The 27,740-nt window shown below is 42.0% G+C and overlaps 1 protein-coding gene across 4 annotated transcripts in view; it reads right to left on the bottom strand.

Annotated features, from left to right (window-relative positions):
* LOC106583920 (AP-2 complex subunit alpha-2) overlaps positions 1–27,740 on the bottom strand; it is an 83,385-nt gene that overhangs the window by 43,216 nt on the left and 12,429 nt on the right. For all 4 annotated transcript variants that reach the window (XM_082967871.1, XM_082967873.1, XM_082967872.1 and 1 more), the window contains exon 2: positions 24,023–24,234. In XM_082967871.1, coding sequence (XP_082823997.1) covers positions 24,023–24,234 — 212 coding nt within the window. The remainder of the gene's footprint in view (positions 1–24,022; positions 24,235–27,740) is intronic.

Raw genomic sequence — 27,740 nt, 5'->3', positions numbered from 1 at the left:
GGAACCAGTAGGGAGTGATGGCAGGACGCCTTGTGCAGGGTTCATTACCTCCCTGCTGTTCATCTCTGTCCTAAATGGCATCTCTGCCCTATACCCTTACCGGCCCTGGTCAAAAGTAGTACACTCTATAAGGACACATTTCAGACACACTCATGTGGCTGAGACTCATTACGATGTAGGCCATCATTACGATGCAGTCTCACCGCCTGAACCGTGGCTGCCTGCCACTTCCTCTCACATCATATTCCTTCCATAACACACTCATTCCCTTATACAGTGTATTCGGAATGTATTCAGATCCCTTTACTTTTTCCACACTTTGTTACGTTACAGCCCTATTCTAAAATGGATTAAAAAAAATAACAAATCCTCAGAAGTCTACACACAATACCCATAATGACAAAGCGAAAAACAGTTTGTTTCTTTTTACAAATGTAGTAAAAAAAAAACAGAAATACCTTATTTACATAAGACCCTTTGCGATGAGACACGAAATTGAGTGCAGGTGCATCCTGTTTTCATTTATCACCTTTGAGATGTTTCTACAACTTGATTGCAGTCCGCCTGGGGTAAATTCTATTGATTGGACATGATTTGGAAAGGCACACAACTTTCTATATAAGGTCTCACAGTTGACAGTGCATGTCAGAGCAAAAACCAAGCCATGAGGTCAAAGGAAAACTGGCACCATCCCTACGGTGAAGCATGGTGGTGGCAGCATCATGCTGTGGGAATGTTTTTCAGTGGCAGGGACAGGGATACTAGTCAGGATCGAGGGAAAGATGAACGGAGCAAAGTACAGAGAGTTCCTTGATGGAAACCTGTCCAGAGCGCTCAGGACCTCAGACTCGGGCGAAGGTTCGCCTTCCAACAGGACAACAACCCTAAGCACACAGCCAGGACAACGTAGGAGTGGCTTCAGGACAAGTCTCAATGTCCTTGAGTGGCCCAGCCAGAGCCCAGACTTGAAACCGATCGAACATCTCTGGAGACACCTGAAAATAGCTGTGAAGCAACGCTCCCCCTCCAACCTGACAGAGCTAGAGAGGATCTGCAGAGGAGAATGGAAGAAACTCCCCAAATACAGGTGTGCCAAACTCGATGCTGTAATCGCTGCCAAAGGTGCTTCAAAGAAGTACTGAGTAAAGGGTCTGAATACTTATGTAAATGTCATGTGTACTTCTTTTTTTAAATTATTATTAGCAAAATGTTCCCAAAACCTGTCTTTCGATTTGACATTATGGGGTATTGTGTGTAGATTGATGATGGAACTGTTTTTATTTAATCCACTTTAAAATCAGGCTGTAACGTAACAAAATGTGGAAAAAGTCAAGGGGTCTGAATACTTTCTGAAGGCACTGTATACTGCAATTTTCCCTAAAACCTTAAATTAAAACTAACCAGCTTTATAAAAGATAATCAATTTGTTCCCAAATGTGTTAATAAAGTATTTTTACCTATCTATTCACCCATCTATCCATTCCCCATCCCGCTCTTCAATAGCCAGACACCCTCTCCTCAGACAGAAAACACTCAGCCATTACACAGCAGAATAAGCTGCAAATAAGCTGTTGAGCAGTATCATAGAAATACAGGACACAGAATGTTTGGAGTGTATTGTGACTGTAGGCTAATGTACTCTAATTCTAAATATGGTCCTGACTGAGTGAATTGCTATGCTGTTAGGGGGCCTAATGCTCGTCTCCTGTGTCTCTATGGCTGTGTCTCGATTCTCCACTATTTTCCAGAAATGAGCACTTGCACACTCCCCGTCATTGATTTAAAAGCTTGGAATTGGTGTAAGAATTGGCTGGAGGGAGTTTCCACCACTGTCAAATCCATGTGAGAACGTATGCATTTGCACACTTCGGGAGAAGGATAGCGAATTGGGACTTGTTTCTAAAGCTGTCAAGCGGAGTGATCCCAAAGCCATAACGGCTAGCAGAGTCATATATTTAGAGAGTTAGAGAATTAGAATCCAATGAATTGATCGATTTCATCTTCAAATGCGCAAACATAGCAGAACTCCATGGCTCTGTCAGCTAGTAGCCTCCCACTGGCTGCCAATTAATGTACATTCTACTTTGATGAGGGTGAGAAGATCAATAGCACTTCATTTGTAGTGATTGCTATCACAGGCTTACAAAACGCTGTCATTCGAATGACAGTGTGTTAGGGGCCTACGTACAGTGCCTTGCAAAAGTATTCACCCCCTTGGCGTTACAACCTGTAATTTAAATTTATTTTGATTTCATGTAATGGAAATACAGAATATAGTCCAAATTGGTGAAGTGTAAAAAATAATTTGTTTCAAAAAAAATTATATATATTATTTTTAATAAAGTTGTGCGTGCATACAGTGAGCACCATAATTCATTGGACAGTGACAATTTTTTTGTTATTTTGGTTCTGTATTCTAGCACTTTGAGTTTGAAAGGATACAATGACAATGAGGGTGAAGTGCAGACTGTCAGCTTTATTTGAGGGTATTTTCATACATATCGGATGAACCGTTTAGAAATGACAGCACCTTTTGTACATGGTCCCCTCATTTTAAGGTACTATAAAGTATTTGTTGAATTGGCTTCACAGCTGTGTGTCGTTAGGCAGGTGTATTCATTTGTGTCGTGTGAATGCAGGAGAGCTGTTGATGAATAGTATGGATTCTAGACTTTGCTATTGCCTTTGGAGGTTGTTGTTTGGGTGTGACAACATGAGGAAGACAGCAGTGTCGATGCAAATTAAGCTGGCCGTCATAAGGCTCAGAAATGAAAATCAATCAATCAGGAACATTGCAAAAACCCTGGGCATGCCCAAGTCAACAGTTTGGTACATCATTAACAAGAAAAAAATTACCGGTGAACTCAATTATGTCAAAAGACCCGGTAGACTGAGGAAGACCACTGTAGTTGATGACCGGAGAACACTCTCTACGGTGAAGAAACCCCCCTGACATCATCCCAACAGATCAAAAACACTCTCCTGGATGCAGGTGTAGATGTGTCAAAGTCTACCATACGTAAAAGACTACACCAGCAGGACTACACTACAAGATGCAAACCACTGATAAGCCTGTAGAACAGAAAGGCGAGATTACAGTTTGCTAAAAAAACACCTAAAAAAGAGCCCCAAGAGTTCTGGAAAAAAGTACTGTGGACAGATGAGACAAATATTACCACGTACCAGAGTGATGGAAAGAGGAAAGTGTGAAAAAAAAAAAAAAGACATGCCCATGATCCAAAGCATACCACCTCATCCGTGAAACATAGTGGAGGGGGTGTTATGGCTTGGGCCTGTATGGCTGCCAGTGGAGCAGGCTCACTTGTCTTCATCAATGATGTGACTGCAGACAAAAGTAGAACAATGAATTCTAAAGTCTACAGAAATATTTTATCTGCTCAGATAAATCCAAATGCCTCCAAACTCATTGGACGGCACTTCATCATGCAACAAGACAATGACCCCAAACATACTGCGAGAACAACGAAGGGGTTTTTGATGGCCAAAAAGTGGAAAATCCTTGACTGGCCGAGTCAATCACCAGATCTGAATCCAATTGAACATGCATTTTACATGCTGAAGAGGAGATTGAAGGCAATAAGTCTCCGAAACAAGCACGAACTGAAGATGTCTGCAGTACAGGCCTGGCAGAGCATCACCAGGTAAGGTACCCAGCGTCTGGTGATGTCGATGCATCGCAGACTTCAAGCAGTCATTGCATGCAAAGGATATGCGACCAAATATTAACAATGATTACTTTATTCTACATTATGTTAAACTGTCCAATGTTTTTTTATGCCCGAAAATGGGGGGGACTATGTACAAAAGCTTCTATAATTTCTAAACGGTTCATCCGATATGTATGAAAACACCCTCAAATTAAAGCTGACACTCTACCACTTCACCCTCATTGTATCCTTTCAAACTCAAAGTGCTAGAGTACAGAACCAAAATAACAAAAGAATTGTCACTGTCCAATGAATTATGGTGCTCACTTATTGTATTCACCCGCTTTGCTATGAAGCCCCTAAATAAGATCTGGTGCAACCAATTACCTTCAGAAGTCACATAATTAGTTAAAACCTGTTGGGGATAGGGGGCAGTATTTGCACGGCCGGATAAAAAAAACGTACCCGATTTAATCTGGTTATTACTACTGCCCAGAAACGAGAATATGCATATAATTATTGGCTTTGGATAGAAAACACCCTAAAGTTTCTAAAACTGTTTGAATGGTGTCTGTGAGTATAACAGAACTCATATGGCAGGCAAAAACCTGAGAAGATTCCTTACAGGAAGTGCCGTCCCTGACCATTTCTTGGGCTTCTACACTCTCTTTATTGAAAACTGAGGATCTCTGCTGTAACGTGACACTTCCTACGGCTCCCATAGGCTCTCAGAAGGCGGCAAACCGGTGAATGATGTCTTTGGAGCCCCTGGCTGAAAAACATTAGCGCATTTGGATAGTGGTCGATCAGAGGACAATGAGACTGAGGCGCGTGCACGAGGCGACACCATGTTTTTATTTTCTTTGAACGTAAACAGGGTTTCCCGGTCGGAATATTATCGCTTTTTTTACGAGAAAAAAATCGCATAAAAATTGATTTTAAACAGCGGTTGACATGCTTCGAAGTACGGTAATGGAATATTTAGAATTTTTTTGTCACGAAACGCGTCGGGCGCGTCACCCTTCGGATAGTGTCTTGAACGAACGAACAAAACAGAGGATATTTGAACACAACTATGGATTATTTTGAACCAAACCAACATTTGTTATTGAAGTAGAAGTCCTGGGAGTGCATTCTGACGAAGAACAGCAAAGGTAATCCAATTTTTCTAATAGTAAATCGGAGTTTGGTGAGGGCCAAACTTGGTGGGGTTCAAAATAGCTAGCCATGATGGCTGGGCTATCTACTCAGAATATTGCAAAATGTGCTTTTGCCGAAAAGCTATTTTAAAATCGGACATAGCGATTGCATAAAGGAGTTCTGTATCTATAATTCTTAAAATAATTGTTATGTTTTTTGTGAACGTTTATCGTGAGTAATTTAGTAAATTCACCGGAAGTGTTCGGTGGGTATGCTAGTTCTGAACGTCACATGCTAATGTAAAAAGCTGGTTTTTGATATAAATATGAACTTGATTGAACAAAACATGCATGTATTGTATAACATAATGTCCTCGGGGGGGCATCTGATGAAGATCATCAAAGGTTAGTGCTGCATTTAGCTGTGGTTTGGGTTTATGTGACATTCATTATATGCTAGCTTGAAAAATGGGTGTCTGATTATTTCTGGCTGGGTACTCTGCTGACATAATCTAATGTTTTGCTTTCATGGTAAAGCCTTTTTGAAATCGGACAGTGTGGTTAGATTAACGAGAGTCTTGTCTTTAAAATGGTGTAAAATAGTCATATGTTTGAGAAATAGAAGTAATAGCATTTATAAGGTATTTGAATAACGCGCCACGGGATTCCACTGGCTGTTGAGTAGGTGGGACGATTTCGTCCCACATACCCTAGAGAGGTTAAATAAAATCCACCTGTGTGCAATCTAAGTGCCACATGATCTCAGTATCTATCTATCTACAGTGCCTTGCGAAAGCATTCGGCCCCCTTGAACTTTGAACTTTTGCCACACTTCAGGCTTCAAACATAAAGATATAAAAGTGTAATTTTTTGTGTAGAATCAACAACAAGTGGGACACAATTATGAAGTGGGACGAAATTTATTGGATATTTCAAACTTTTTTAACAAATAAAAAACTGAAAAATTGGCCGTGCAAAATTATTCAGCCCCTTTACTTTCAGTGCAGCAAACTCTCTCCAGAAGTTCAGTGAGGATCTCTGAATGATCCAATGTTGACCTAAATGACTAATGATGATAAATAGAATCCACCTGTGTGTAATCAAGTCTCCATATAAATGCACCTGCTCTGTGATAGTCTCAGAGGTCCGTTTAAAGCGCAGAGATCATCATGAAGAACAAGGAACACAACAGGCAGGTCCGAGATACTGTTGTGGAGAAGTTTAAAGCCGGATTTGGATACAAAAAGATTTCCCAAGCTTTAAACATCCCAAGGAGCACTGTGCAAGCGATAATATTGAAATGGAAGGAGTATCAGACCACTGTAAATCTACGAAGACCCGGCCGTCCCTCTAAACTTTCAGCTCATACAAGGAGAAGACTGATCAGAGATGCAGCCAAGAGGCCCATGAATACTCTGGATGAACTGCAGAGATCTACAGCTGAGGTGGGAGACTCTGTCCATAGGACAACAATCAGTCGTATACTGCACAAATCTGGCCTTTATGGAAGAGTGGCAAGAAAGCCATTTCTTAAAGATATCCATAAAAAGTGTTGTTTAAAGTTTGCCACTAGCCACCTGGGAGACACACCAAACATGTGGAAGAAGGTGCTCTGGTCAGATGAAACCAAAATCAAACTTTTTGGTAACAATGCAAAACGTTATGTTTGGTGTAAAAGCAACACAGCGCATCACCCTGAACATACCATCCCCACTGTCAAACATGGTGGTGGCAGCATCATGGTTTGGGCCTGCTTTTCTTCAGCAGGGGCAGGGAAGATGGTTAAAATTGATGGGAAGATGGATGGAGCCAAATACAGGACCATTCTGGAAGAAAACCTGATGGAGTCTGCAAAAGACCTGAGACTGGGACGGAGATTTGTCTTCCAACAAGACAATGATACAAAACATAAAGCAAAATCTACAATGGAATGGTTCACAAATACACATATCCAGGTGTTAGAATGGCCAAGTCAAAGTCCAGACCTAAATCCAATCGAGAATCTGTGGAAAGAACTGAAAACTGCTGTTCACAAACGCTCTCCATCCAACCTCACTGAGCTCGAGCTGTTTTGCAAGGAGGAATGGGCAAAAATTTCAGTCTCTCGATGTGCAAAACTGATAGAGACATACCCCAAGCGACTTACAGCTGTAATCGCAGCAAAAGGTGGCGCTACAAAGTATTAACTTAAGGGGGCTGAATAATTTTGCACGCCCAATTTTTCAGTTTTTTTATTTGTTAAAAAAGTTTGAAATATCCAATAAATTTCGTTCCACTTCATGATTGTGTCCCACTTGTTGTTGATTCTTCACAAAAATTACAGTTTTATATCTTTATGTTTGAAGCCTGAAATGTGGCAAAAGGTCGAAAAGTTCAAGGGGGTCGAATACTTTCGCAAGGCACTGTATATACATATATACACACACACACGTTCTGAAAGGCCCCAGAGTCTGCAACACCACTAAGCAAGCGGCACCATGAAGACCAAGGAGCTCTCCAAACAGGTCAGGGACAAAGTTGTGAAGTACAGACCAGGGTTGGGTTATAAAAAATAAAAAAATATTCCAAATTTTGAACATCCCACGGAGCACCATTTCAATTAATTATTACGAAATTTAAAGAATATGGCACCACAGCAAACCTGCCAAGAGAGGGCCGCCCACCAAATCTCACGGACCAGGCAAGGAGGGCATTAATCAGAGAGGCAACAAAGAGACCAAAGATAACCCTGAAGGAGCTGCAAAGCTCCACAGCGGAAATTGGAGTATATGTTCATAAGACCACTTTAAGCTGTACACTCCGCAAAGCTGGGCTTTACCGAAGAGTGGCAAGAAAAAAGCGATTGCTTAACCTGTTAGGGCTAGGGGGCAGTATTTGCACGGCTGGATAAAAAAATTTACCCGATTTAATCTGGTTACTAATCCTACCCAGTAACTAGAATATGCATATACTTATTATATATGGATAGAAAACATCCTAAAGTTTCTAAAACTGTTTGAATGGTGTCTGTGAGTATAACAGAACTCATTTGGCAGGCAAAACCCTGAGACATTTTCTGACAGGAAGTGGATACCTGATGTGTTGTATTACCTTTAAACCTATGCCATTGAAAAACACAGGGGCTGAGGAATATTTTGGCACTTCCTATTGCTTCCACTAGATGTCACCAGCCTTTACAAAGTGTTTTGAGTCTTCTGGAGGGAGATCTGACCGAACAAGAGCCATGGAACGATGATGGCCCATTAGACACCTGGCGCGCGAGTTCATGTTGGGTACCCTCGTTCCAATACGTTATAAAAGAGAATGCATTCGTCCACCTTGAATATTATTCATGTTCTGGTTAAAAAAGGCCCTAATGATTTATGCTATACAACGTTTGACATGTTTGAACGAACGTAAATATATTTTTTCCCCTCGTTCATGAAGTGAAGTCCGGCGGGCTTAGATCATGTGCTAACAAGACGGAGATTTTTGGACATAAATGATGAGCTTTTTTGAACAAAACTACATTCGTTATGGACCTGTGATACCTGGAAGTGTCATCTGATGAAGAGAATCAAAGGTAATGGATTATTTACATAGTATTTTCGATTTTAGATCTCCCCAACATGACGGCTAGTCTGTATCGCAACGCGTATTTTTCTGGGCGCAGTGCTCAGATTATTGCAAAGTGTGATTTCCCAGTAAGGTTATTTTTAAATCTGGCAAGTTGATTGCGTTCAAGAGATGTAAATCTATAATTCTTTAAATGACAATATAATATTTTACCAATGTTTTCTAATTTTAATTATTTAATTTGTGGTGCTGACTTGACTGCCGGTTATTGGAGGGAAACGATTTCCTCAACATCAATGCCATAGTAAAACGCTGTTTTTGGATATAAATATGAACTTGATAGAACTAAAAATGCATGCATTGTCTAACATAATGTCCTAGGAGTGTCATCTGATGGAGATTGTAAAAGGTTAGTGCATCATTTTAGCTGGTTTTATGGTTTTGGTGACCCTGTCTTTGACTTGACAAAACATTACACACAACTCTTGTAAATGTACTGTCCTAACATACTCTAAATTTATGCTTTCGCCGTAAAACCTTTTTGAAATCGTAAAACGTGGTTAGATTAAGGAGATGTTTATCTTTCAAAGGGTGTAAAATAGTTGTATGTTTGAAAAATTTGAATTTTGACATTTATTTGGATTCAAATTTGCCGCTCTTGAAATGCACCTGCTGTTGATGGAGTGCACCACCTAGCCCAAAAGGCATGTGGGAGACTCCCCAAACATATTGAAGAAGGTACTCTGGTCAGATGAGGCTAAAATTGAGCTTTATGGCCGTCAAGGACAACGCTATGTCTGGCGCAAGCCTAACACCTCATCACCCTGAGATCACCATCCTCACAGTGAAGCATGGTGGTGGCAGCATCCTGATGTGGGGATGTTTGGGGTATTTGACCATTTTTAGGGCCTTCCTCTGACACCGCCTGGTGTAGAGGTCCTGGATGGTAGGCAGCTTAGCCCCAGTGATGTACTGGGCCGTACACACTACCCTCTGTAGTGCCTTGCGGTCAGAGGCCGAGCAATTACCATACCAGGCAGTGATGAAACCAGTCAGGGTGCTCTCAATGTTGCAGCTGTAGAACCTTTTGAGGATCTCAGGACCCATGCCAAATCTTTTTTAGTTTCCTGAGGGGGAATAGGCTTTCCAACTTAGACAAAACAGAGATCCTTGTTCTAGGTCCCAAGAAACAAAGAGATCTTCTGTTGAATCTGACAATTAATCTTGATGGTTGTACAGTCGTCTCAAATAAAACTGAAGGACCTCGGCGTTACTCTGGACCCTGAGCTCTTTTGACGAAAATATCAAGAACGTTTCAAGGACAGCTTTTTTTCCATCTACATAACACTGCAAAAATCAGTAACTTGCTGTCCAAAAATGATGCTTCGTCACTTCTAGGTTAGACTACTGCAATGCTCTACTTTCCGGCTACCCGGATAAAGCACTAAATAAACTTCAGTTAGTGCTAAACACGGCTGCTAGAATTTTGACTAGAACCCCAAAATTTGATCATATTACTCCAGTGCTAGCCTCTACGCTGGCTTTCTGTTAAGGCAAGGGCTGATTAAGGTTTTACTGCTAACCTACAAAGCATTAGATGGGCTTGCTCCTACCTACCTTTCCGATTTGGTCCTGCAGTACATACCTACACGTACGCTACGGTCACAAGACTGGCCTAACTGTCCCTAGAATTTCTAAGCAAATAGCTGGAGGCAGAGCTTTCTCCTATAGAGCTCATTTTTTATGGAATGGTCTGCCTATCCATGTGAGAGACACAAACTCGGTCTCAACCTTTTAAGTCTTTATTGAAGACTCATCTCTTCAGTAGATCCTACAATTGAGTGTAGTCTGGCCCAGGAGTGTGAAGTTGAACGGAAAGGCACTGGAGCAACGAACCGCCCTTGCTGTCTCTGCTTGGCCGGTTCCCCTCTCTCCACTGGGATTCTCTTCCTCTAACCCTATTATAGGGGCTGAGTCACTGGCTTACTGGTGCTCTTCCATGCCGTCCCTAGGAGCGGTGCGTCACTTGAGTGGGTTGAGTCACTGACGTGATCTTCCTGTCTGGGTTGGGCCCCCCCCCCCTTGCGTTGTGCCGTGGAGGAGATCTTTGTGGGCTATACTCGGCCTTGTCTCAGGATGGTAATTTGGTGGTTGAAGGTATCCCCCTCTAGTGATGTGGGGGCTGTGCTTTGGCAAAGTGGGTGGGGTTATATCCTGCCTGTTTGGCCCTGTCCGGGGGTACCGTCGGATGGGGTAACAGTGTCTCCCAACCCCCTCCTGTCTCAGCCTCCAGTATTTTATGTGTCGTGGGGCTAGGGTCAGTCTTATATCTGGAGTATTTCTCCTGTCTTATCCGGTGTGAATTTAAGTCTCTCTCTCTCCCCCTTTCTCTGCGCACGTGATTTGTTTTCTGTAAACATAGAGATGGTGTGCTTTACCAAAAAGCTCTAATTTGGTCTCATCTGTCCATAGGACATTCTCCCAGAAGGATTTTGGCATGTTCAGGTGTGTTTTGGCAAATTGCAGTGGGGTCCTCCTGGGTCTCCTACCATATAACCCCCTTTAATTGAATTGGCGACAGATGGTGCGATTTGAAACTACTGTACCTTGTGGCTGAAGGTCAGCTTGAATCTGTGTGGCAGTTGACCGAGGTGCTTTCTCCACCATTCAAACAATCCTTCGCTGCAATCTTCCATCAAACTGGTTAAATACATGATTTTTATACTGCGGGCACCTTCAACTCACCACAGCTGAGTTCAATTCCAAAGTAAATGAGAATCACCTGCATGAAATCTAATTATTTCTAACTATTTCTAGAAGGTGACAATATTGTCTGGGCAATTTTAGGATGAGAAATTAGCTAAGATTGAGTAAAGTATTAAGATCTTTTTGGTTTGTTCAACTGCACTTACATTCATGGCAAAACGTTTTGAGAAGGACACATTCATTTACACAAAGTTTGCAGCTTCAGTGTCTAGATATTTTTTGTCAGATGTTACTCAGGAATACTGAAGTATAATTACAAGCATTTCATAAGTGTCAAAGGCTTTTATTGACAATTACATGAAGTTGATGCAAACAATCAATATTTGCAGCGTTGACCCTTCCTTTTCAAGACCTCTGCAATCCACCCTGGCATGCTGTCAATTAACTTCTGAGCCACATGCTGACTGATGGCAGACCATTCTTGCATAATCAATGCTTGGAGTGTCAGAATTTGTGAGATTTTGATTGTCCACCCGCCTCTTGAGGATTGACCACAAGTTCTTAATGGGATTCAGGTCTGGGGAGTTTCCTGGCCATGGACCCAAAATATCGATGTTTTGCTCTCCGAGCCACTTAGTTATCACTTTTGCCTTATGGCAAGGTGCTCCATCATGCTGGAAAAGGCATTGTTCGTCACCAAACTGTTCCTGGATGGTTGGGAGAAGTTGCTCTCGGAGGATGCGTTGGTACCATTCTTTATTCATGGCTGTGTTTTTAGGCAAAATTGTGAGTGAGCCCACCCCCTTGGCTGAGAAGCAAACCCACACATGAATGATCTCAGGATGCTTTAATGTTGGTATGACACAGGACTGATGGTAGCGCTCACCTTGTCTTCTCCGGACAAGCTTTTTTCCGGATGCCCCAAACAATCGTAAAGGGGATTCAGCAGACATGACTTTACCCCAGTCCTCAGCAGTCCAATCCCTGTACCTTTTGCAGAATATCAGTCTGTCCCTGATGTTTTTCCTGGAGAGAAGTGGCTTCTTTGCTGCCCTTCTTGACACAAGGCCATCCTCCAAAAGTCTTCACCTCACTGTGCGTGCAGATGCACTCACACCTGCCTGCTGCCATTCCTGAGCAAGCTCTGTAGTGGTGGTGCCCCGATCCCGCAGCTGAATTAACTTTAGGAGACGGTCCTGGCGCTTGCTGGACTTTCTTGGGCACCCTGAAGCCTTCTTCACAACAACTGAAACGCTCTCCTTGAAGTTCATGATGATCCGATAAACGGTTGATTTAGGTGCAATCTTACTGGCAGCAATATCCTTGCCTGTGAAGCCCTTTTTGTGTAAAGCAATGATGACGGCACATGTTTCCATGCAGGTAACCATGTTTGACAGAGGAAGAACAATGATTCCAAGCACCACCCTCCTTTTGAAGCTTCCAGTCTGTTATTCGAACTCAATCAGCATGACAGAGTGATCTCCAGCCTTGTCCTCGTCAACACTCACACCTGTGTTAACCTCTTGACGGTCGCCTAGGATAGGGGGTGACAGCGCATTTTGAAAAAAATGTGTGCCCATTTTAAACGGCCTACTACTCAAACTCAGAAGCTAGGATATGCATATAATTAATACTTGTGGATAGAAAACACCCTAAAGTTTCTAAAACTGTTTGAATGGTGTCTGTGTATAACAGAACTCATATGGCAGTCAAAACCCCGAGACAGATGGAAACAGGAAGTGGAATTCTGAATTGCGAACTCAACTTCATCACGTTGCCTATTAATCACACCGTGAGCTATGGTTCATTGAGCACTTCCTATTGCTTCCACTAGATGTCCCCAGTCTTTACAAAGTGGTTTGAGTCTCCTACTGTTAAAACTGAATGAATGAGACGCTGTGGAACGTGGTCACACGGAGAGGGCCATCACCATTATGACGCCAGCGCCCCTGGTTACCCTCCCCTTTCGAAACGTTTTGAAACACAATGCAATCGTCCCCCTTGAATCTTATTGGCTCTCTTGTTGAAAAACGCCCTGAAGATTTATGTTATACAACGTTTGACATGTTTGAACGAACCTAAATGGGAAAAAAATGAATTTTCTCGAAATGGCTGTCCCGTGGCCGACGAAGCATTTGGATCAGCTTTCAGACGCGCTAACAAGAACAAGCTCTTGGAACATAAAGGAGTAATTTTTTCGACCGAAAATACATTTGTTGTGGACCTGGGATTCCTGGAAGTGCTTTCTGATGAAGACAACCAAAGGTAAGGGATTATTGACAATAGTATACAAGACTAGATGTGATATGCGATTGTTCCAAGATGGCGCTGACCTGTAACGTTAGCCTATTTTTCAGAGTATCGCATCCCCTTTCATCGCAAAGTATGATTACCCAGTAAAGTTAATTTTAAATCTGGCATTACAGGTGCTTTCAAGAGATATTCATCTATAAATCTTAGAATGACAATATTACATTTAAAAAAAAATTTCGAATAGTAATTTAGTAAATTGTAGCGCTGTTTCATCAGATGCATTTGAGGGAAAATAGTTAGTCAACGTTACGCACCGATGTAAAATGCTGTTTTTATATATAAATATGAACTTTATCGAACAAAAGAATGCATGTATTGTGTAACATGATGTCCTAGGTGTGTCATATGATGAAGATTGTCAAAGGTTAGTGCTGCATTTAGCTGTTTTTTGGTTATTTGTGATGCATGTGGTTGGTCGGAAAATGGCTATGTGGCTACTTTTAGGATATACTCCTCTAACATAATCTAATGTTTTGCTTTTGCTGTAAAGCCTTTTTGAAATCGGACAACGTGGTTCGATTCAGGAGAGGTGTATCTATAAAACGATATAATTTGAAGAAAAAAAATTTACAAAAAAAAATTACATTTTGTTATGCTAATGGCGATATGATTTTTCGCTGCACAGGGGTTAACGAGAGAATCACTGACATGATGTCAGCTGGTTCTTTTGTGGCAGGGCTAAAATGCAGTGGAAATGTTTTTTGGGGATTCAGTTCATTTGCATGGCAAAGAGGGACATTGCAATTAATTGCAATTCATCTGATCACTCTTCAAATGCAAAATTGCCATCATACAAACTGAGGCAGCAGAATGAAAATTTATATTTGTGTCATTCTCAAAACTTTGCCACGACTGTACATATGTGGATACCAAAATATGTTTTCATTTCAACAGTTTTCTGCAAGGGCCAAGACTGTATAAAGGCTATTTCAAATCATATTGAAATCATTTGAGTTCTATTTTGCGACGAGGCTACTGTCTAATTTTAAGCCTCTGTGTTTCATGATGTGACCAATCTGTGATTTAGTGCATCATTATTGTGTAAGCATAATTAAGTGCCTCATAGCCTACTTGCAGTCATACAGTTGAAGTCAGAAGTTTACATACATCTTAGCTAAATGCATTTAAACTCAGTTTTTCACAATTCCTGACATTTAATCCTAGTGAAGATTCCCTGTCTTAGGTCAGTTAGGATCACCACTTTATTTTAAATATGTGAAATGTCAGAATAATAGTGATAGTGATTTATTTCAGCTTTTATTTCTTTCATCAAATTCTCAGTGGGTCAGAAGTTTACATACACTCAATTAGTACTTGGTAGCATTGCCTTTAAATTGTTTAACTTGGGTCAAACATGTTGGGTAGTCTTCCACAAGCTTCCCACACTATGTTGGGTGAATTTTGGCCCATTCCTCCTGACAGAGCTGGTGTAACCGAGTCAGGTTTGTAGGCCTCCTTGCTCGCACACACTTTTTCAGTTCTGCCCACAAATTTTCTATAGGATTGAGGTCAGGGCTTTGTGATAGCCACTCCAATATCTTGACCTTGTTGTCCTTAAGCCATTTTGCCACAACTTTGGAAGTATGCTTGGGGTCATTGTCCATTTGGAACACCCATTTGCGACCAAGCTTTAACTTCCTGATTGATGTCTTGTGCGGATATATTGAAGCCATCTCAATTTTCTTCCCTCATGATGCCATCTATTTTGTGAAGTGCACCAGTCCCTCCTGCAGCAAAGCACCCCCACAACACGATGCTGCCACCCCCGTACTTCACGGTTGGGATGGTGTTCTTTGGCTTGCAAGCCTCCCCCTTCTTCCTACAAACATAATGGTCATTATGGCCAAACATGTCTATTTTTGTTTCATCAGACCAGAAGACATTTCTCTAAAAAGTACGATCTTTGTCCCCATGTGCATTTGCAAACCATAGTCTGGCTTTTTTATGGCGGTTTTGGAGAAGTGGCTTCTTCCTTGCTGAGCGGCCTTTCAGGTTATGTCGATATAGGACTCAATTTACTGTGGATATTAGATACTTTTGCATCTGTTTCCTCCAGCATCTTCACAAGGTCCTTTGCTGTTGTCCTGGGATTGATTTGCACTTTCGCACCAAAGTACATTCATCTCTAGGAGACAGAACGTGTCTCATTCCTGAGTGGTATGACGGCTGCATGGTCCCATGGTGTTTATACTTGCGTGCTATTGTTTGTACAGATTAACGTGGTACCTTCAGGCGTTTGGAAATTGCTCCCAAGGATGAACCAGACTTGTGGAGGTCTACAATTTGTTTCCTGAGGTCTAGGCTAATTTCTTTTGATTTTCCCATGATGTCAAGCAAAGAAGCACTGAGTTTGAAGGTAGGCCTTGAAAAACATTCACAGGTACACGTCCAATTGACTCAAATGAGATCAATTAGACTATCAGAAGCTTCTAAAGTCATGACATCATTTTCTGGAATTTTCCAAGCTGTTTAAATGCACAGTCAACTTAGTGTATGTAAACTTCAGACCCACTGGAATTGTGATACAGTGAATTATAAGTGAAATAATCTGTCTGTAAACAATTTTTGGAAAAATGACTTGTGCCATGCACAAAGTAGATGTCCTAACCGACTTGCCAAAACTATAGTTTATTAACAAGAAATTTGTGGAGTGCTTGAAAAACGAGTTTTAAAATGACTCCAACCTAAATGTAAACTTCCGACTTCAACTTGTGGGAGGAAATTATCTTTCACAAAAGTAGTGCACTGGGCCTTTACTAGTCCTTTATTAGCGGACCGATATAGCAGTATGTAGCACGGACAAAAAAAAAAAAGTTTAATTAAGGAGTGTAGCGCTGCTTTTCCTTCGATCCGATCAGTATCGACACATGGTCTAACGACGCAGTTAGAGAACGTTCTCTATACGTGCTTTTTTGGTAAACACTTAAAAAGTTGGCCTGTAAATAACGATGCATGTGGTAGGATCATCGTAATGCTTAAGTTACATCGCAACTGGGAAATGAGGCCCACAGCCTTATGGGCCCTGGTCAAAAGTTGTGCACTACAAAGCGAAATAGGGTGCCATTTGAGATAGGGATGTGACAAATTAAATATTTTTCTTAACGTTTACATTTTTTATATATTTTTCTGTTAAAATCTTTAAGAAAATTCATACAATCCCAAATGAATTCACAATGCAGATGGTCTACATCGCGCTTCCCGTTGGAGAAAGAAAACATTATAATTTATGCTGCTGGTGCTCTTGCTATTCACAAGAGCGGCACGTGTAGCTTGTTGTTGTTGTCATACAAATCATGAAACCGGTAGTAAAGTTATTAGGAGATATCAAGGCGACTCGATGGAAGATGGAATTAAAATGACAGAACTAAAAGTTAAATGAGAAGGCCAGGCTACACCAAGAGCCAAAAGGTAGGCTGCTATTTACAGTAGGATTCGGAAGGTGAGAAAGTGCACAGTTCAAGTTATCTAGTCTCAATTTGCCAAGCTAACATTAGCTTAACTAGTTTCTCTCGGTTTGATGCAGTCAAGACAGGTACAATGTAATCAGATAAGATAAGAGTAGGGCTCCCGAGTGGCGCAGCGGTCTAAGGCACTGCATTACAGTGCTAGAGGTGTCACAACAGAGCCTGGTTAGATTCCAGGCTGTATTACAACCGGCCATGATTGGGAGTCCCATAGGGCGGCGCACAATTGGCCCAGTGTCATCCGCGTTAGGGTTTGGCCAGTGTAGGCCGTCATTGTAAATAAGAATTTGTTCTTAACTGACTTGCCTAGTTAAATAAAGATTAAATTAAAAAATAAGATGATTGGTTTTGTGTGGCTCAGTTAGTAGAGCATGGCGCTTGCAACACCAGTACGAAAATGTATGCACGCACTACTAGAGGTTGGCCGATTATGATTTTTCAACGCCGATACCGATTATTTGGAGGACCAACAAAAAAAAACGATACCGATTAAATCAGACGATTTTTTTATTTATTTGTAATAATGACAATTACAACAACACTGAATGAACACTTATTTGAAGTTAATACAATACATCAATAAAATCAATTTAGCCTCAAATAAATAATGAAACATGTTCAATTTGGTTTAAATAATGCAAAAACAAAGTGTTGGAGAAGAAAGTAAAAGTGCAATATGTGCCATGTAAAAAAGCTAACGTTTAAGTTCCTTGCTCAGAACATGAGACCATATGAAAGCTGGTGGTTCCTTTTAACATGACTCTTCGATATTCCCAGGTAAGAAGTTTTAGGTTGTAGTTATTATAGGAATTATAGGACTATTTCTCTCTATACGATTTGTATTTCATATACCTTTGACTATTGGATGTTCTTATAGGCACTTTAGTATTGCCAGTGTAACGGTATAGCTTCCGTCCCTCTCCTCGCTCCTACCTGGGCTCGAACCAGGAACACATCGACAACAGCCACTCTCGAAGCAGCGTTACCCATGCAAAGCAAGGGGAACAACTACTCCAAGTCTCAGAGCGAGTGACGTTTGAAACGCTATTAGCGCGCACCCGGCTAACTAGCTAGCCATTTCACATCGGTTACACCAGCCTAATCTTGGGAGTTGATCGGCTTGAACAGCGCAATGCAATGCGAAGGGCTGCTGGCAAACGCAGTAAAGTGCTGTTTCAATGAAAGCTTACGAGCCTGCTGCTGCCTACCATCGCTCAGTCAGACTGCTCTATCAAATCATAGACTTAATTATAACATAATAACACACAGAAATACGAGCCTTAGGTCATTAATATGGTTGAATCAGGAAACTATCATCTCGAAAACAAAACGTTTTTCCTGTCAGTGAAATACGGAACCGTTCCGTATTTTATCTAACGGGTGGCATCCCTAAGTCTAAATATTCCTGTTACATTGCACAACCTTCAATGTTATGTCAAAATTACATAAAATTCTGGCAAATTAGTTCGCAACGAGCCATGCAGCCCAAACTGTTGCATATACCCTGACTCTGTGTGCAATGAACGCAAAATGACACAATTCACCTGGTTAATATTGCCTGCTAACCTGGATTTCTTTTAGCTAAATATGCAGGTTTAAAAATATATACTTCTGTGTATTGATTTTAAGAAAGGCATTGATGTTTATGGTTAGGTACAGTCGTGCAACGATTGTGCTTTTTTCACAAATGCGCTTTTGTTATATCATCCCCCTTTTGGCGAAGTCGGCTGTCTTTATTCGGAAGAAATAGTCTTCACAGTTTGCAACGAGCCAGGCGGCCAAAACTGCTGCATATACCCTGACTCTGTTTGCAAGAGAAGTGACATTTTCCCTAGTTAAAATAAATTCATGTTAGCAGGCAATATTAACTAAATATGCAGGTTTAAAAATATATACTTGTGTATTGATTTTAAGAAAGGCATTGATGGTTATGGTTGGAGCAACGTGTACCTAAGCGATTATATGCAACGCAGGACAGGCTAGATAAACTAGTAATATCATCAACCATGTGTAGTTAACTAGTGATTATGATTGATTGTTTTTTATAAGATAAGTTTAATGCTAGCTAGCAACTTACCTTGGCTTCTTACTGCAAAGCAGGTGGTTAGAGAGTTGGACTAATTAACCGTAAGGTTGCAAGATTGAATCCCCAAGCTGACAAGGTAAAAATCAGTCGTTCTGCCCCTGAACAAGGCAGTTAACTCACCGTTCCTAGGCCGGCATTGAAAATAAGAATCTGTTCTTAACTGACTTCCCTAGTTAAATAAAGGTCTAAAAAAAATGTAATCGTCCAAATAGGCGTCCAAAAATACCGATTTCCGATTGTTATGAAAACTTGAAATCGGCCCTAATTAAATCGGCCATTCCGATTAATCGGTCGACCTCTACTCACTACGGCAGCAGTTCCCAAACAAGGGGATATGAAAAACAGGTCGCGGGAGAATTTCAAAAAGTTGAAAAAAAGAAATGTTTTTATACATACATAACGGCGCATTTGGAACGTATTCAGACCCCTTGACTCATTCCACATTTTGTTACGTTACAGTCTTACTCTAAAATTGATTATTGTTTTTTCCCCTCAATCTACACACAATACCCCCATAACGACAAAGCAAAAACAGGTTTTATAACATAATAACACACAGAAATACGAGCCTTAGGTCATTAATATGGTTGAATCAGGAAACTATCATCATCTCGAAAACAAAACGTTTTTCCTGTCAGTGAAATACGGAAAAAAAGCCGAATCTTGATCCAGAAATTATCAAAAACTATCGGCATATATCGAATCTTCCATTCCTCTCAAAAAATTTTGAAAATACTGTTGCACAGCAACTCACTGCCTTCCTGAAGACAAACAATGTATACGAAACGCTTCAGTCTGGTTTTAGACCCCATCATAGCACTGAGACTGCACTTGTGAAGGTGGTAAATGACCTTTTAATGACGTCAGACCGAGGCTCTGCATCTGTCCTCGTGCTCCTAGATCTTAGTGCCGCTTTTGATACCATCGATCACCACATTCTCTTGGAGAGATTGGAAACCCAAATTGGTCTACATGGACAAGTTCTGGCCTGGTTTAGATCTTATCTGTCGGAAAGATATCAGTTTGTCTCTGTGAATGGTTTGTCCTCTGACAAATCAATTGTAAATTTCGGTGTTCCTCAAGGTTCCGTTTTAGGACCACTATTGTTTTCACTATATATTTTACCTCTTGGGGATGTCATTCGAAAACATAATGTTAAATTTCACTGCTATGCGGACGACACACAGCTGTACATTTCAATGAAACATGGTGAAGCCCCAAAATTGCCCTCGCTAGAAGCCTGTGTTTCAGACATAAAGAAGTGGATGGCTGCAAACTTTCTACTTTTAAACTCGGACAAAACAGAGATGCTTGTTCTAGGTCCCAAGAAACAAAGAGATCTTCTGTTGAATCTGACAATTAATCTGGATGGTTGTACAGTCGTCTCAAATAAAACTGAAGGACCTCGGCGTTACTCTGGACCCTGATCTCTCTTTTGAAGAACATATCAAGACTGTTTCAAGGACAGCTTTTTTCCATCTACGTAACATTGCAAAAGTCAGAAACTTTGTCCAAAAATGACGCAGAAAAATTAATCCATGCTTTTGTTACTTCTAGGCTGGACTACTGCAATGCTCTACTTTCCGGCTACCCGGATAAAGCACTAAATAAACTTCAGTTAGTGCTAAATACGGCTGCTAGAATCCTGACTAGAACCAAAAAATTTGATCATATTGTGCTAGCCTCCCTACACTGGCTTCCTGTTAAGGCAAGGGCTGATTTCAAGGTTTTACTGCTAACCTACAAAGCATTACATGGGCTTGCTCCTACCTATCTTTCCGATTTGGTCCTGCCGTACATACCTACACGTACGCTACGGTCACAAGACGCAGGCCTCCTAATTGTCCCTAGAATTTCTAAGCAAACGGCTGGAGGTAGGGCTTTCTCCTATAGAGCTCCATTTTTATGGAATGGTCTGCCTACCAATGTGAGAGACGCAGACTCAGTCTCAACCTTTAAGTCTTTACTGAAGACTTATCTCTTCAGTAGGTCCTATGATTAAGTATAGTCTGGCCCAGGAGTGTGAAGGTGAACGGAAAGGCTGGAGCAACGAACCGCCCTTGCTGTCTCTGCCTTGCCGGTTCCCCTCTTTCCACTGGGATTCTCTGCCTCTAACCCTTTTACAGGGGCTGAGTCACTGGCTTACTGGTGTTCTTCCATGCCGTCCATGGGAGGGGTGCGTCACTTGAGTGGGTTGAGTCACTGACGTGATCTTCCTGTCTGGGTTGGGCCCCCCCCCCCTTGGGTTGTGCCATGGCGGAGATCGTTGTGGGCTATACTCGGCCTTGTCTCAGGAGGGTAAGTTGGTGGTTGAAGATATCCCTCTAGTGGTGTGGGGGCTGTGCTTTGGCAAAGTGGGTGGGGTTATATCCTGCCTGTTTGGCCCTGTCCGGGGGTATCATCGGATGGGGCCACAGTGTCTTCTGATCCCTCCTGTCTCAGCCTCCAGTATTTATGCTGCAGTAGTTTATGTGTCGGGGGGCTAGGGTCAGTCTGTTACATCTGGAGTATTTCTCTCGTCTTATCCGGTGTCCTGTGTGAATTTAAATATGCTCTCTCTAATTCTCTCTTTCTGTCTTTCTCTCGGAGGACCTGAGCCCTAGGACCATGCCTCAGGACTACCTGGTATGATGACTCCTTGCTGTCCCCAGTCCACCTGGCCGTGCTGCTGCTCCAGTTTCAACTGTTCTGCCTGCGGCTATGGAACCCTGACCTGTTCACCGGACGTGCTTGTTGCACCCTCGACAACTACTATGATTATTATTATTTGACCATGCTGGTCATTTATGAACATTTTAACATCTTGACCATGTTCTGTTATAATATCCACCCTGCACAGCCAGAAGAGGACTGGCCACCCCTCATAGCCTGGTTCCTCTCTAGGTTTCTTCCTAGGTTTTTGGCCTTTCTAGGGAGTTTTTCCTAGGGAGTTTTTCCTAGCCACCGTGCTTCTTTCACATGCTTTGCTTGCTGTTTGGGGTTTTAGGCTGGGTTTCTGTACAGCACTTTGAGATATCAGCTGATGTACGAAGGGCTATATAAAAATACATTTGATTTGATTTGATTTAGAAATGTTCTCAAATTCGTAAAAACGAAAATATTACATTTACATTTAGTACCAGCCAAAAGTCTGATCACCGACTCATTCAAGGGTTTTTATTTATTTTTACTCTTTTCTACATTGTAGAATAATAGTGAAGACTTCAAAACTACGAAATCACACATATGGATTCATGTAGTAACCAAAAAAGGGTTAAACAAATCATAATATATGAGATTCTTCAAAGTAGCAACCCTTTGCCTTGATGATAGCTTTGCGCACTCTTGGCATTCTCTCAACCAGCTTCATTTGGAATGCTTTTCCAACAGTCTTGAAGGAGTTCCCACATAAGCTAAGAACTTGTTGGCTGCTTTTAATGCCATCTTCCGTATACCACCCCTAACTTGTCACAACACAACTGATTGACTCAAACGTATTAAGGAAAGAAATTCCACAAATGTACTTTTAACAAGGCACAACTGTTAATTGAAATGCATTCCAGGTGACTACCTTGTGAAGCTGGTTTTGAGAATACCAAGAGTGTGCAAAGCTGTCAAGGCAAAAGGTGGCTACTTTGAACAATCTCAAACGTAAAATATACTTTGATTTGTTTAACACTTTTTTGGTTACTACATGATTCCATGTGTTATGTCATAGTTTTGATGTCTTCACTATTAATCTACAATGCAGAAAAAAGTGCAAATAAAGAAAAACCCGGGAATGAAAAGGTGTCAACTTTTGACTGGCACTGTAAGTAATGGGAAATTGATAGACACTAACAATCAAGGCAAACAATTCACACAATGAAGTTACGAAACAATGAATGTGTACAAATTGGCAGGAGAGCGTGCATTCTGGACAGCGTTGTGCCTTGTGCATTTTAGCCACACTGACCTTCTTGGACTGTGCCATCCATGCTGCCTCTGCAATGGATTAGTCTCAGCCTCTGCAATGGATTAGTTCACTGAGATTGGGCGCGAATCAGACAGGTGTCTCGTGTGCCATAAAAAAAAAATAGATATATAATATTTGCTACCGCTCAACTAAAAACAAGTATCGGGTTGACCAACAGCCTAACAACCAAACAATCGACACGTGGACTAATTGGGGTCATCCCTAAAACGTTCACAACCCTAATTTGAGACGCAACTATTGTTTTGTCTTAAGGTGCATTGGAGAGCTCCTCCACCAAATGCTGAAGAGGCATGCTATAATCATTTCAATTCAATCCCCCTGAACCTGGGTTGTGTTAGAGTGAATAGATGACATGATTTCTTACTGTAAACAGAGGCAAGTCTTCACAGTATTTTTCTATGTGAATGTTCCACAATGTTGTACCCTACTTAATGTGCAATGTGGCCTTAAAAATACTACGTACCGTATTGCCTGCTTTCCTTTTTCCTCAATGAAACCACTAATCTGACATGGCAAGAGTGAATGTGTGGTTTCCACAACATTATCAAGGAAGAAAAGGAAGGGAGGAAGGAGGATGCATTTTCAAAGTATTCAAACCAGACCAAAGGCTACCATTGTGAAAGAGTTTGTACTGAAACAGGCCCTGTCAGGTCAACTTAGACCAAAATATTTTTATATACATATTGTATAACCCAATAGTCATTCAGACATATTTAAGACTACTTCTAAGACTTTTAAAGTCTTTGCTCTGGCAATCGAATGTTCCGGTCAGAATATCTAAACACAAAAGCAGAGCTTGACGTTCAAATGAATGACACTAAGTTCAATGATCTGTTGTACTGCAAATATAGACAGACAAGACTAGGACCCCAGAATGGGTTTAGTAAATGCATCAGTGTATGTTCAGTATCAACATTGAAAGAACAGTTTAAGAGAAAAAGAAGAACAGTGGCAGGCAACCAGTACAAACTGACAAAACAGAGACTGGGATACTATGATACAGACAGACATAGACAATGAGAAATGGAGTGCCACAAAATGAAAATATACAGACAACCAAAGACAGACAGACATAGCGCACACACATTTTTCATATATACAATTTTGGTGCTCTCTCACATACACACTTCACTTACGATCTGTTTCTCTGTGTACTTGTTGGAGCTGAGCAGGTTGACAGCCTCCATGTGTCCAAAGTCGATGTCATGTCCCAGCAGGAAGATGAAGAGCAGCTTGCAGACATACTTCTTCTTACTATAGCCGTCCAGTGCCTTATCCCCCTTGAACTTGGAGCGGATGTTGGCCAGCTCCTTATTGATCCGCTTGATCTCTGCCTCCTTGCTCTTACCTGGGTAAGAAGTGGGGCAGCCATTTTAGTTTGGATTCAAGTTAATACCTTATTGCCATACCAACCAAAGATGTAAGGAATTAGATTTAATGCAGCTCATAAAAAAAGGGACAAAAAGATACACATATACATACCAGGGATCGACATTCAGGTAAATTTATTTACTATCAAATGAGGAGAGACAAACTTATCACACAAGTCAGAGTAATACTAAATCTTGAATCACTTATTAATAAGGGAGCAGGTCAATACAATGCACACATATAAAGTGAATCGATTGGGTGCTCTACGATAATGATGGCTGGTCAACGAATCACCCTCAGATGATTCGTTGAGAGCCCTGAGACAAAAAGTACAAAAGGTATTTCATAGCCAAGATACACCCCTTTCAACCTACATGACGAACAACAGATGTACAGAATGGGTCACAAGGTTAAGATTTGTATGAAAGACACATATTTCACAGCAGACAGTATCTGCTGTAAAAACAGTTATCTTCGTGTAGAGACCAGGGTCTGGCCCTGAGGTCATCTCTCCCTGGTACCATATAGAACAGAAACATTAACTCATGCTCTGGAATGTGGTCTCTTTAGGTTTTATCACCCAAAAGACACCCCATTTAGTCGACTGGTTGATTGTTTGGTCGATTGTTTTGTCGATAGGCTGTTGGTCGACCGAGATTTTTTTAGTTGAGCAGGTGCAAATTGTTAGATATTTTTTTATTGGGCCAAAAAATACATCGGTATGATTTGCGCCTGTCTCTGTGGACTAATCCATTGCTGAGGCCACGGGGATGGCAGTCACTCGAAGACATGCGATACTGAAATTGCATATGGTTATTAAGCAAAAATAATCGTGCAACACTAATCAATCTAATATCATTTTATAACAAATGTGCTTTTGCCCGCTGTTGGATACGGTTGCCGTTTGCGGTTCTGTAACATATTCTTCAGTATACCGTAGAATTGCTGCCTTTCCTTATGTTGCTAGGTGCATAATATCAAAGTTAACCATCATATTAGGATTGAGAACAATGCGGCGGAGGCAGCAGTAGCAGAGACGAGGAAACAGACCTTGCCTTAGCTTAATTGTCTAAGAAAACTCAGGAGATAGGAAACAAATTGAAATTAGGTCTATAAATAATAGCCTAACTGTTAAATGTGCCTGACTTTATAAATCATCCATATACAGTGTATTCGGAAAGTATTCAGACAACTTCCCGTTTTACACATTTTGTTACATTACAGCCTTATTCTAAAATGGATAAAACCTTTTTCCTCATTAATCTACACACAATACCCCATAACGACAAAGTGAAAACAGTTTCTTAGAAATGTTTGCAAAATAAAAACAGAAATACCTTTTTTAACGTAAGCATTCAGGCCCTTTGCTATGCTACTCTAAATTGAGCTTAGGTGCATCCCGTTTCCATTTATCATCCTTGAGATGTTCCTACAACTTGATTGGAGTCCGCCTGTGGTAAATTAAATTGATTGGACATGATTTGGAAAGGCACACACCCGTCTATATAAAAGGTCCCACAGTTGACAGTGCATATCAGAGCAAAAACCAAGCCATGAGGTCGAAGGAAATCCCTGTAAGAGCTAGGAGACAGGATTGTGTCAAGGCACAGATCTGGGGAAGGGTACCAAAACATTTCTGCATTATTGATGGACACAGTGACCATCATTCTTAAATGGAAGAAGTTTGGAACCACCAAGACTCTTCCTAGAGCTGGCCGACTGACCGAACTGAGCAATTGGGGGAGAAGGACCCTGGTCAAGGTGGTGACCAAGAACCCGATGGTGACTGACAGAGCTCCAGAGTTCCTCTGTGGAGATGGGAGAACCATCCAGAAGGACAACCATCACTGCACCACTCCACCAAATCAGGCCTTTTATGGTAGAGTGGCCAGACGGAAGCAACTCCTTAGTAAAAGGAATGACAGACCGCTTGGAGTTTACCAAAAGGCACCCAAAAAACTCTCAGACTATGAGAAACAAGATTCTCTGGTCTGAAGAAACCAAGATTGAACTCTTTGGCCTGAATGCCAAGCGTGACATCTGGTGGAAACCTGGCACCATCCCTACAGTGAAGAAGGGTGGTGGCAGCATTATGCTGTGGGGATGTTTTTCAGTGGCAAAGACTGGGAGACTAGTCCGGATTGAGGGAAAGATGAACGGAGCAAAGTACAGAGAGAACCTTGATGGAAACCTATCCAGAGCGCTCAGAACCTCAGACTTGGGCAAAGGTTCGCCTTCTAACAGGACAACGACCCTAAGCACACAGCCAGGACAACGTAGGAGTGGCTTCAGGACAAGTCTCAATGTCCTTGAGTGGCCCAGCCAGAGCCCGGACTTGAACCCGATCGAAGATCTCTGGAGACACCTGAAAATAGCTGTGCAGTGACGCTCCACATCCAACCTGACATGGCTTGAGAAGAACTGCAGCAAAGAATGGGAAACTCCCCAAATACTATCACACCCTGATCTGTGTCACCTGTCTTTGTGCTTGTCTCCACCCCCTCCAGGTGTCGCCCATCTTCCCCATTATCCCCAGTGTATTTATACCCGTTTTCTCTGTCTGTTGCCAGTTCATTTTCCCATGCTCATGTCTGTCTATATTCATGTTATCCCAGTTTTGACCATTATGCTTGCCCTGAACCTGCCTGCCTGTACCTTTCAGACTCTCCATTGGATTACTGACCTCTGCCTGCCCTTGACCTGTCGTTTGCCTGCCCCCATTTTGTAATAATCTTTGGTTACTTAGAAACTGTCTGCATCTGGGTCTTCTCCTGAGCCTTGACAGTACGAACTGGACATGACTGACCCAGCAGACTCGGACCAGCTCCGCAATGCCGTCTCCTCCCAAGGAGCCACCCTTGGAAGGCACAAGAAGTTGCTGCATGGTCTTATAGAGGGGTTCCAGACCTTGGCCAAACACCATGACCGCACGTTGAACACATTGCTGGAGCAATTCCGCAGGTTGTCTGTCAGGCAGCCTACCACAATGGTAACCTCTCAGCCCCTAAGTAACCCGGCTGTTAGCAGCACGGCCACCCGAGAACCCCGCTTACCTCCCCTGGAACGCGTCGCTGGAGTCGGGAACCTGTCGGGCATTATGCTCAGTGTGGGCTCGGAAGTTGCACCGGACCTCTGCCAACCTCCGGAAGGTTTTCAGTAAGGCCTGGACCACTTCACTTCCTCCACACCGACATTATGACTACGAGATCGACCTTCTCCCAGGCACCACACCACCCCAGGGACGACTGTACTCTGTCGGGTCCGGAGATCAAGGCTACGTAGACCTACATCGAGGACTCCCTAGCTGCAGGGTGTATCCGTCTTTCTGCCTCCCCTGCCAGTGCAGGATTCTGCTTTGAGGAGAAGGACAAAACCCTGTGCCCGTGCATCGACTACCGGGGCTTCAAACATCACGGTGAAGAACCACCACCCGCTACCAATCATTGCCTCAGCCGTCGAGCCACTCCGGGGGGCCACCGTTTC

Source organism: Salmo salar, chromosome 23 (assembly GCF_965601325.2).
Source record: "Salmo salar chromosome 23, fSalSal1, whole genome shotgun sequence".
NCBI classification, from domain to species: domain Eukaryota; kingdom Metazoa; phylum Chordata; class Actinopteri; order Salmoniformes; family Salmonidae; genus Salmo; species Salmo salar.
This window is presented reverse-complemented; position numbering and strand designations above follow the sequence as displayed.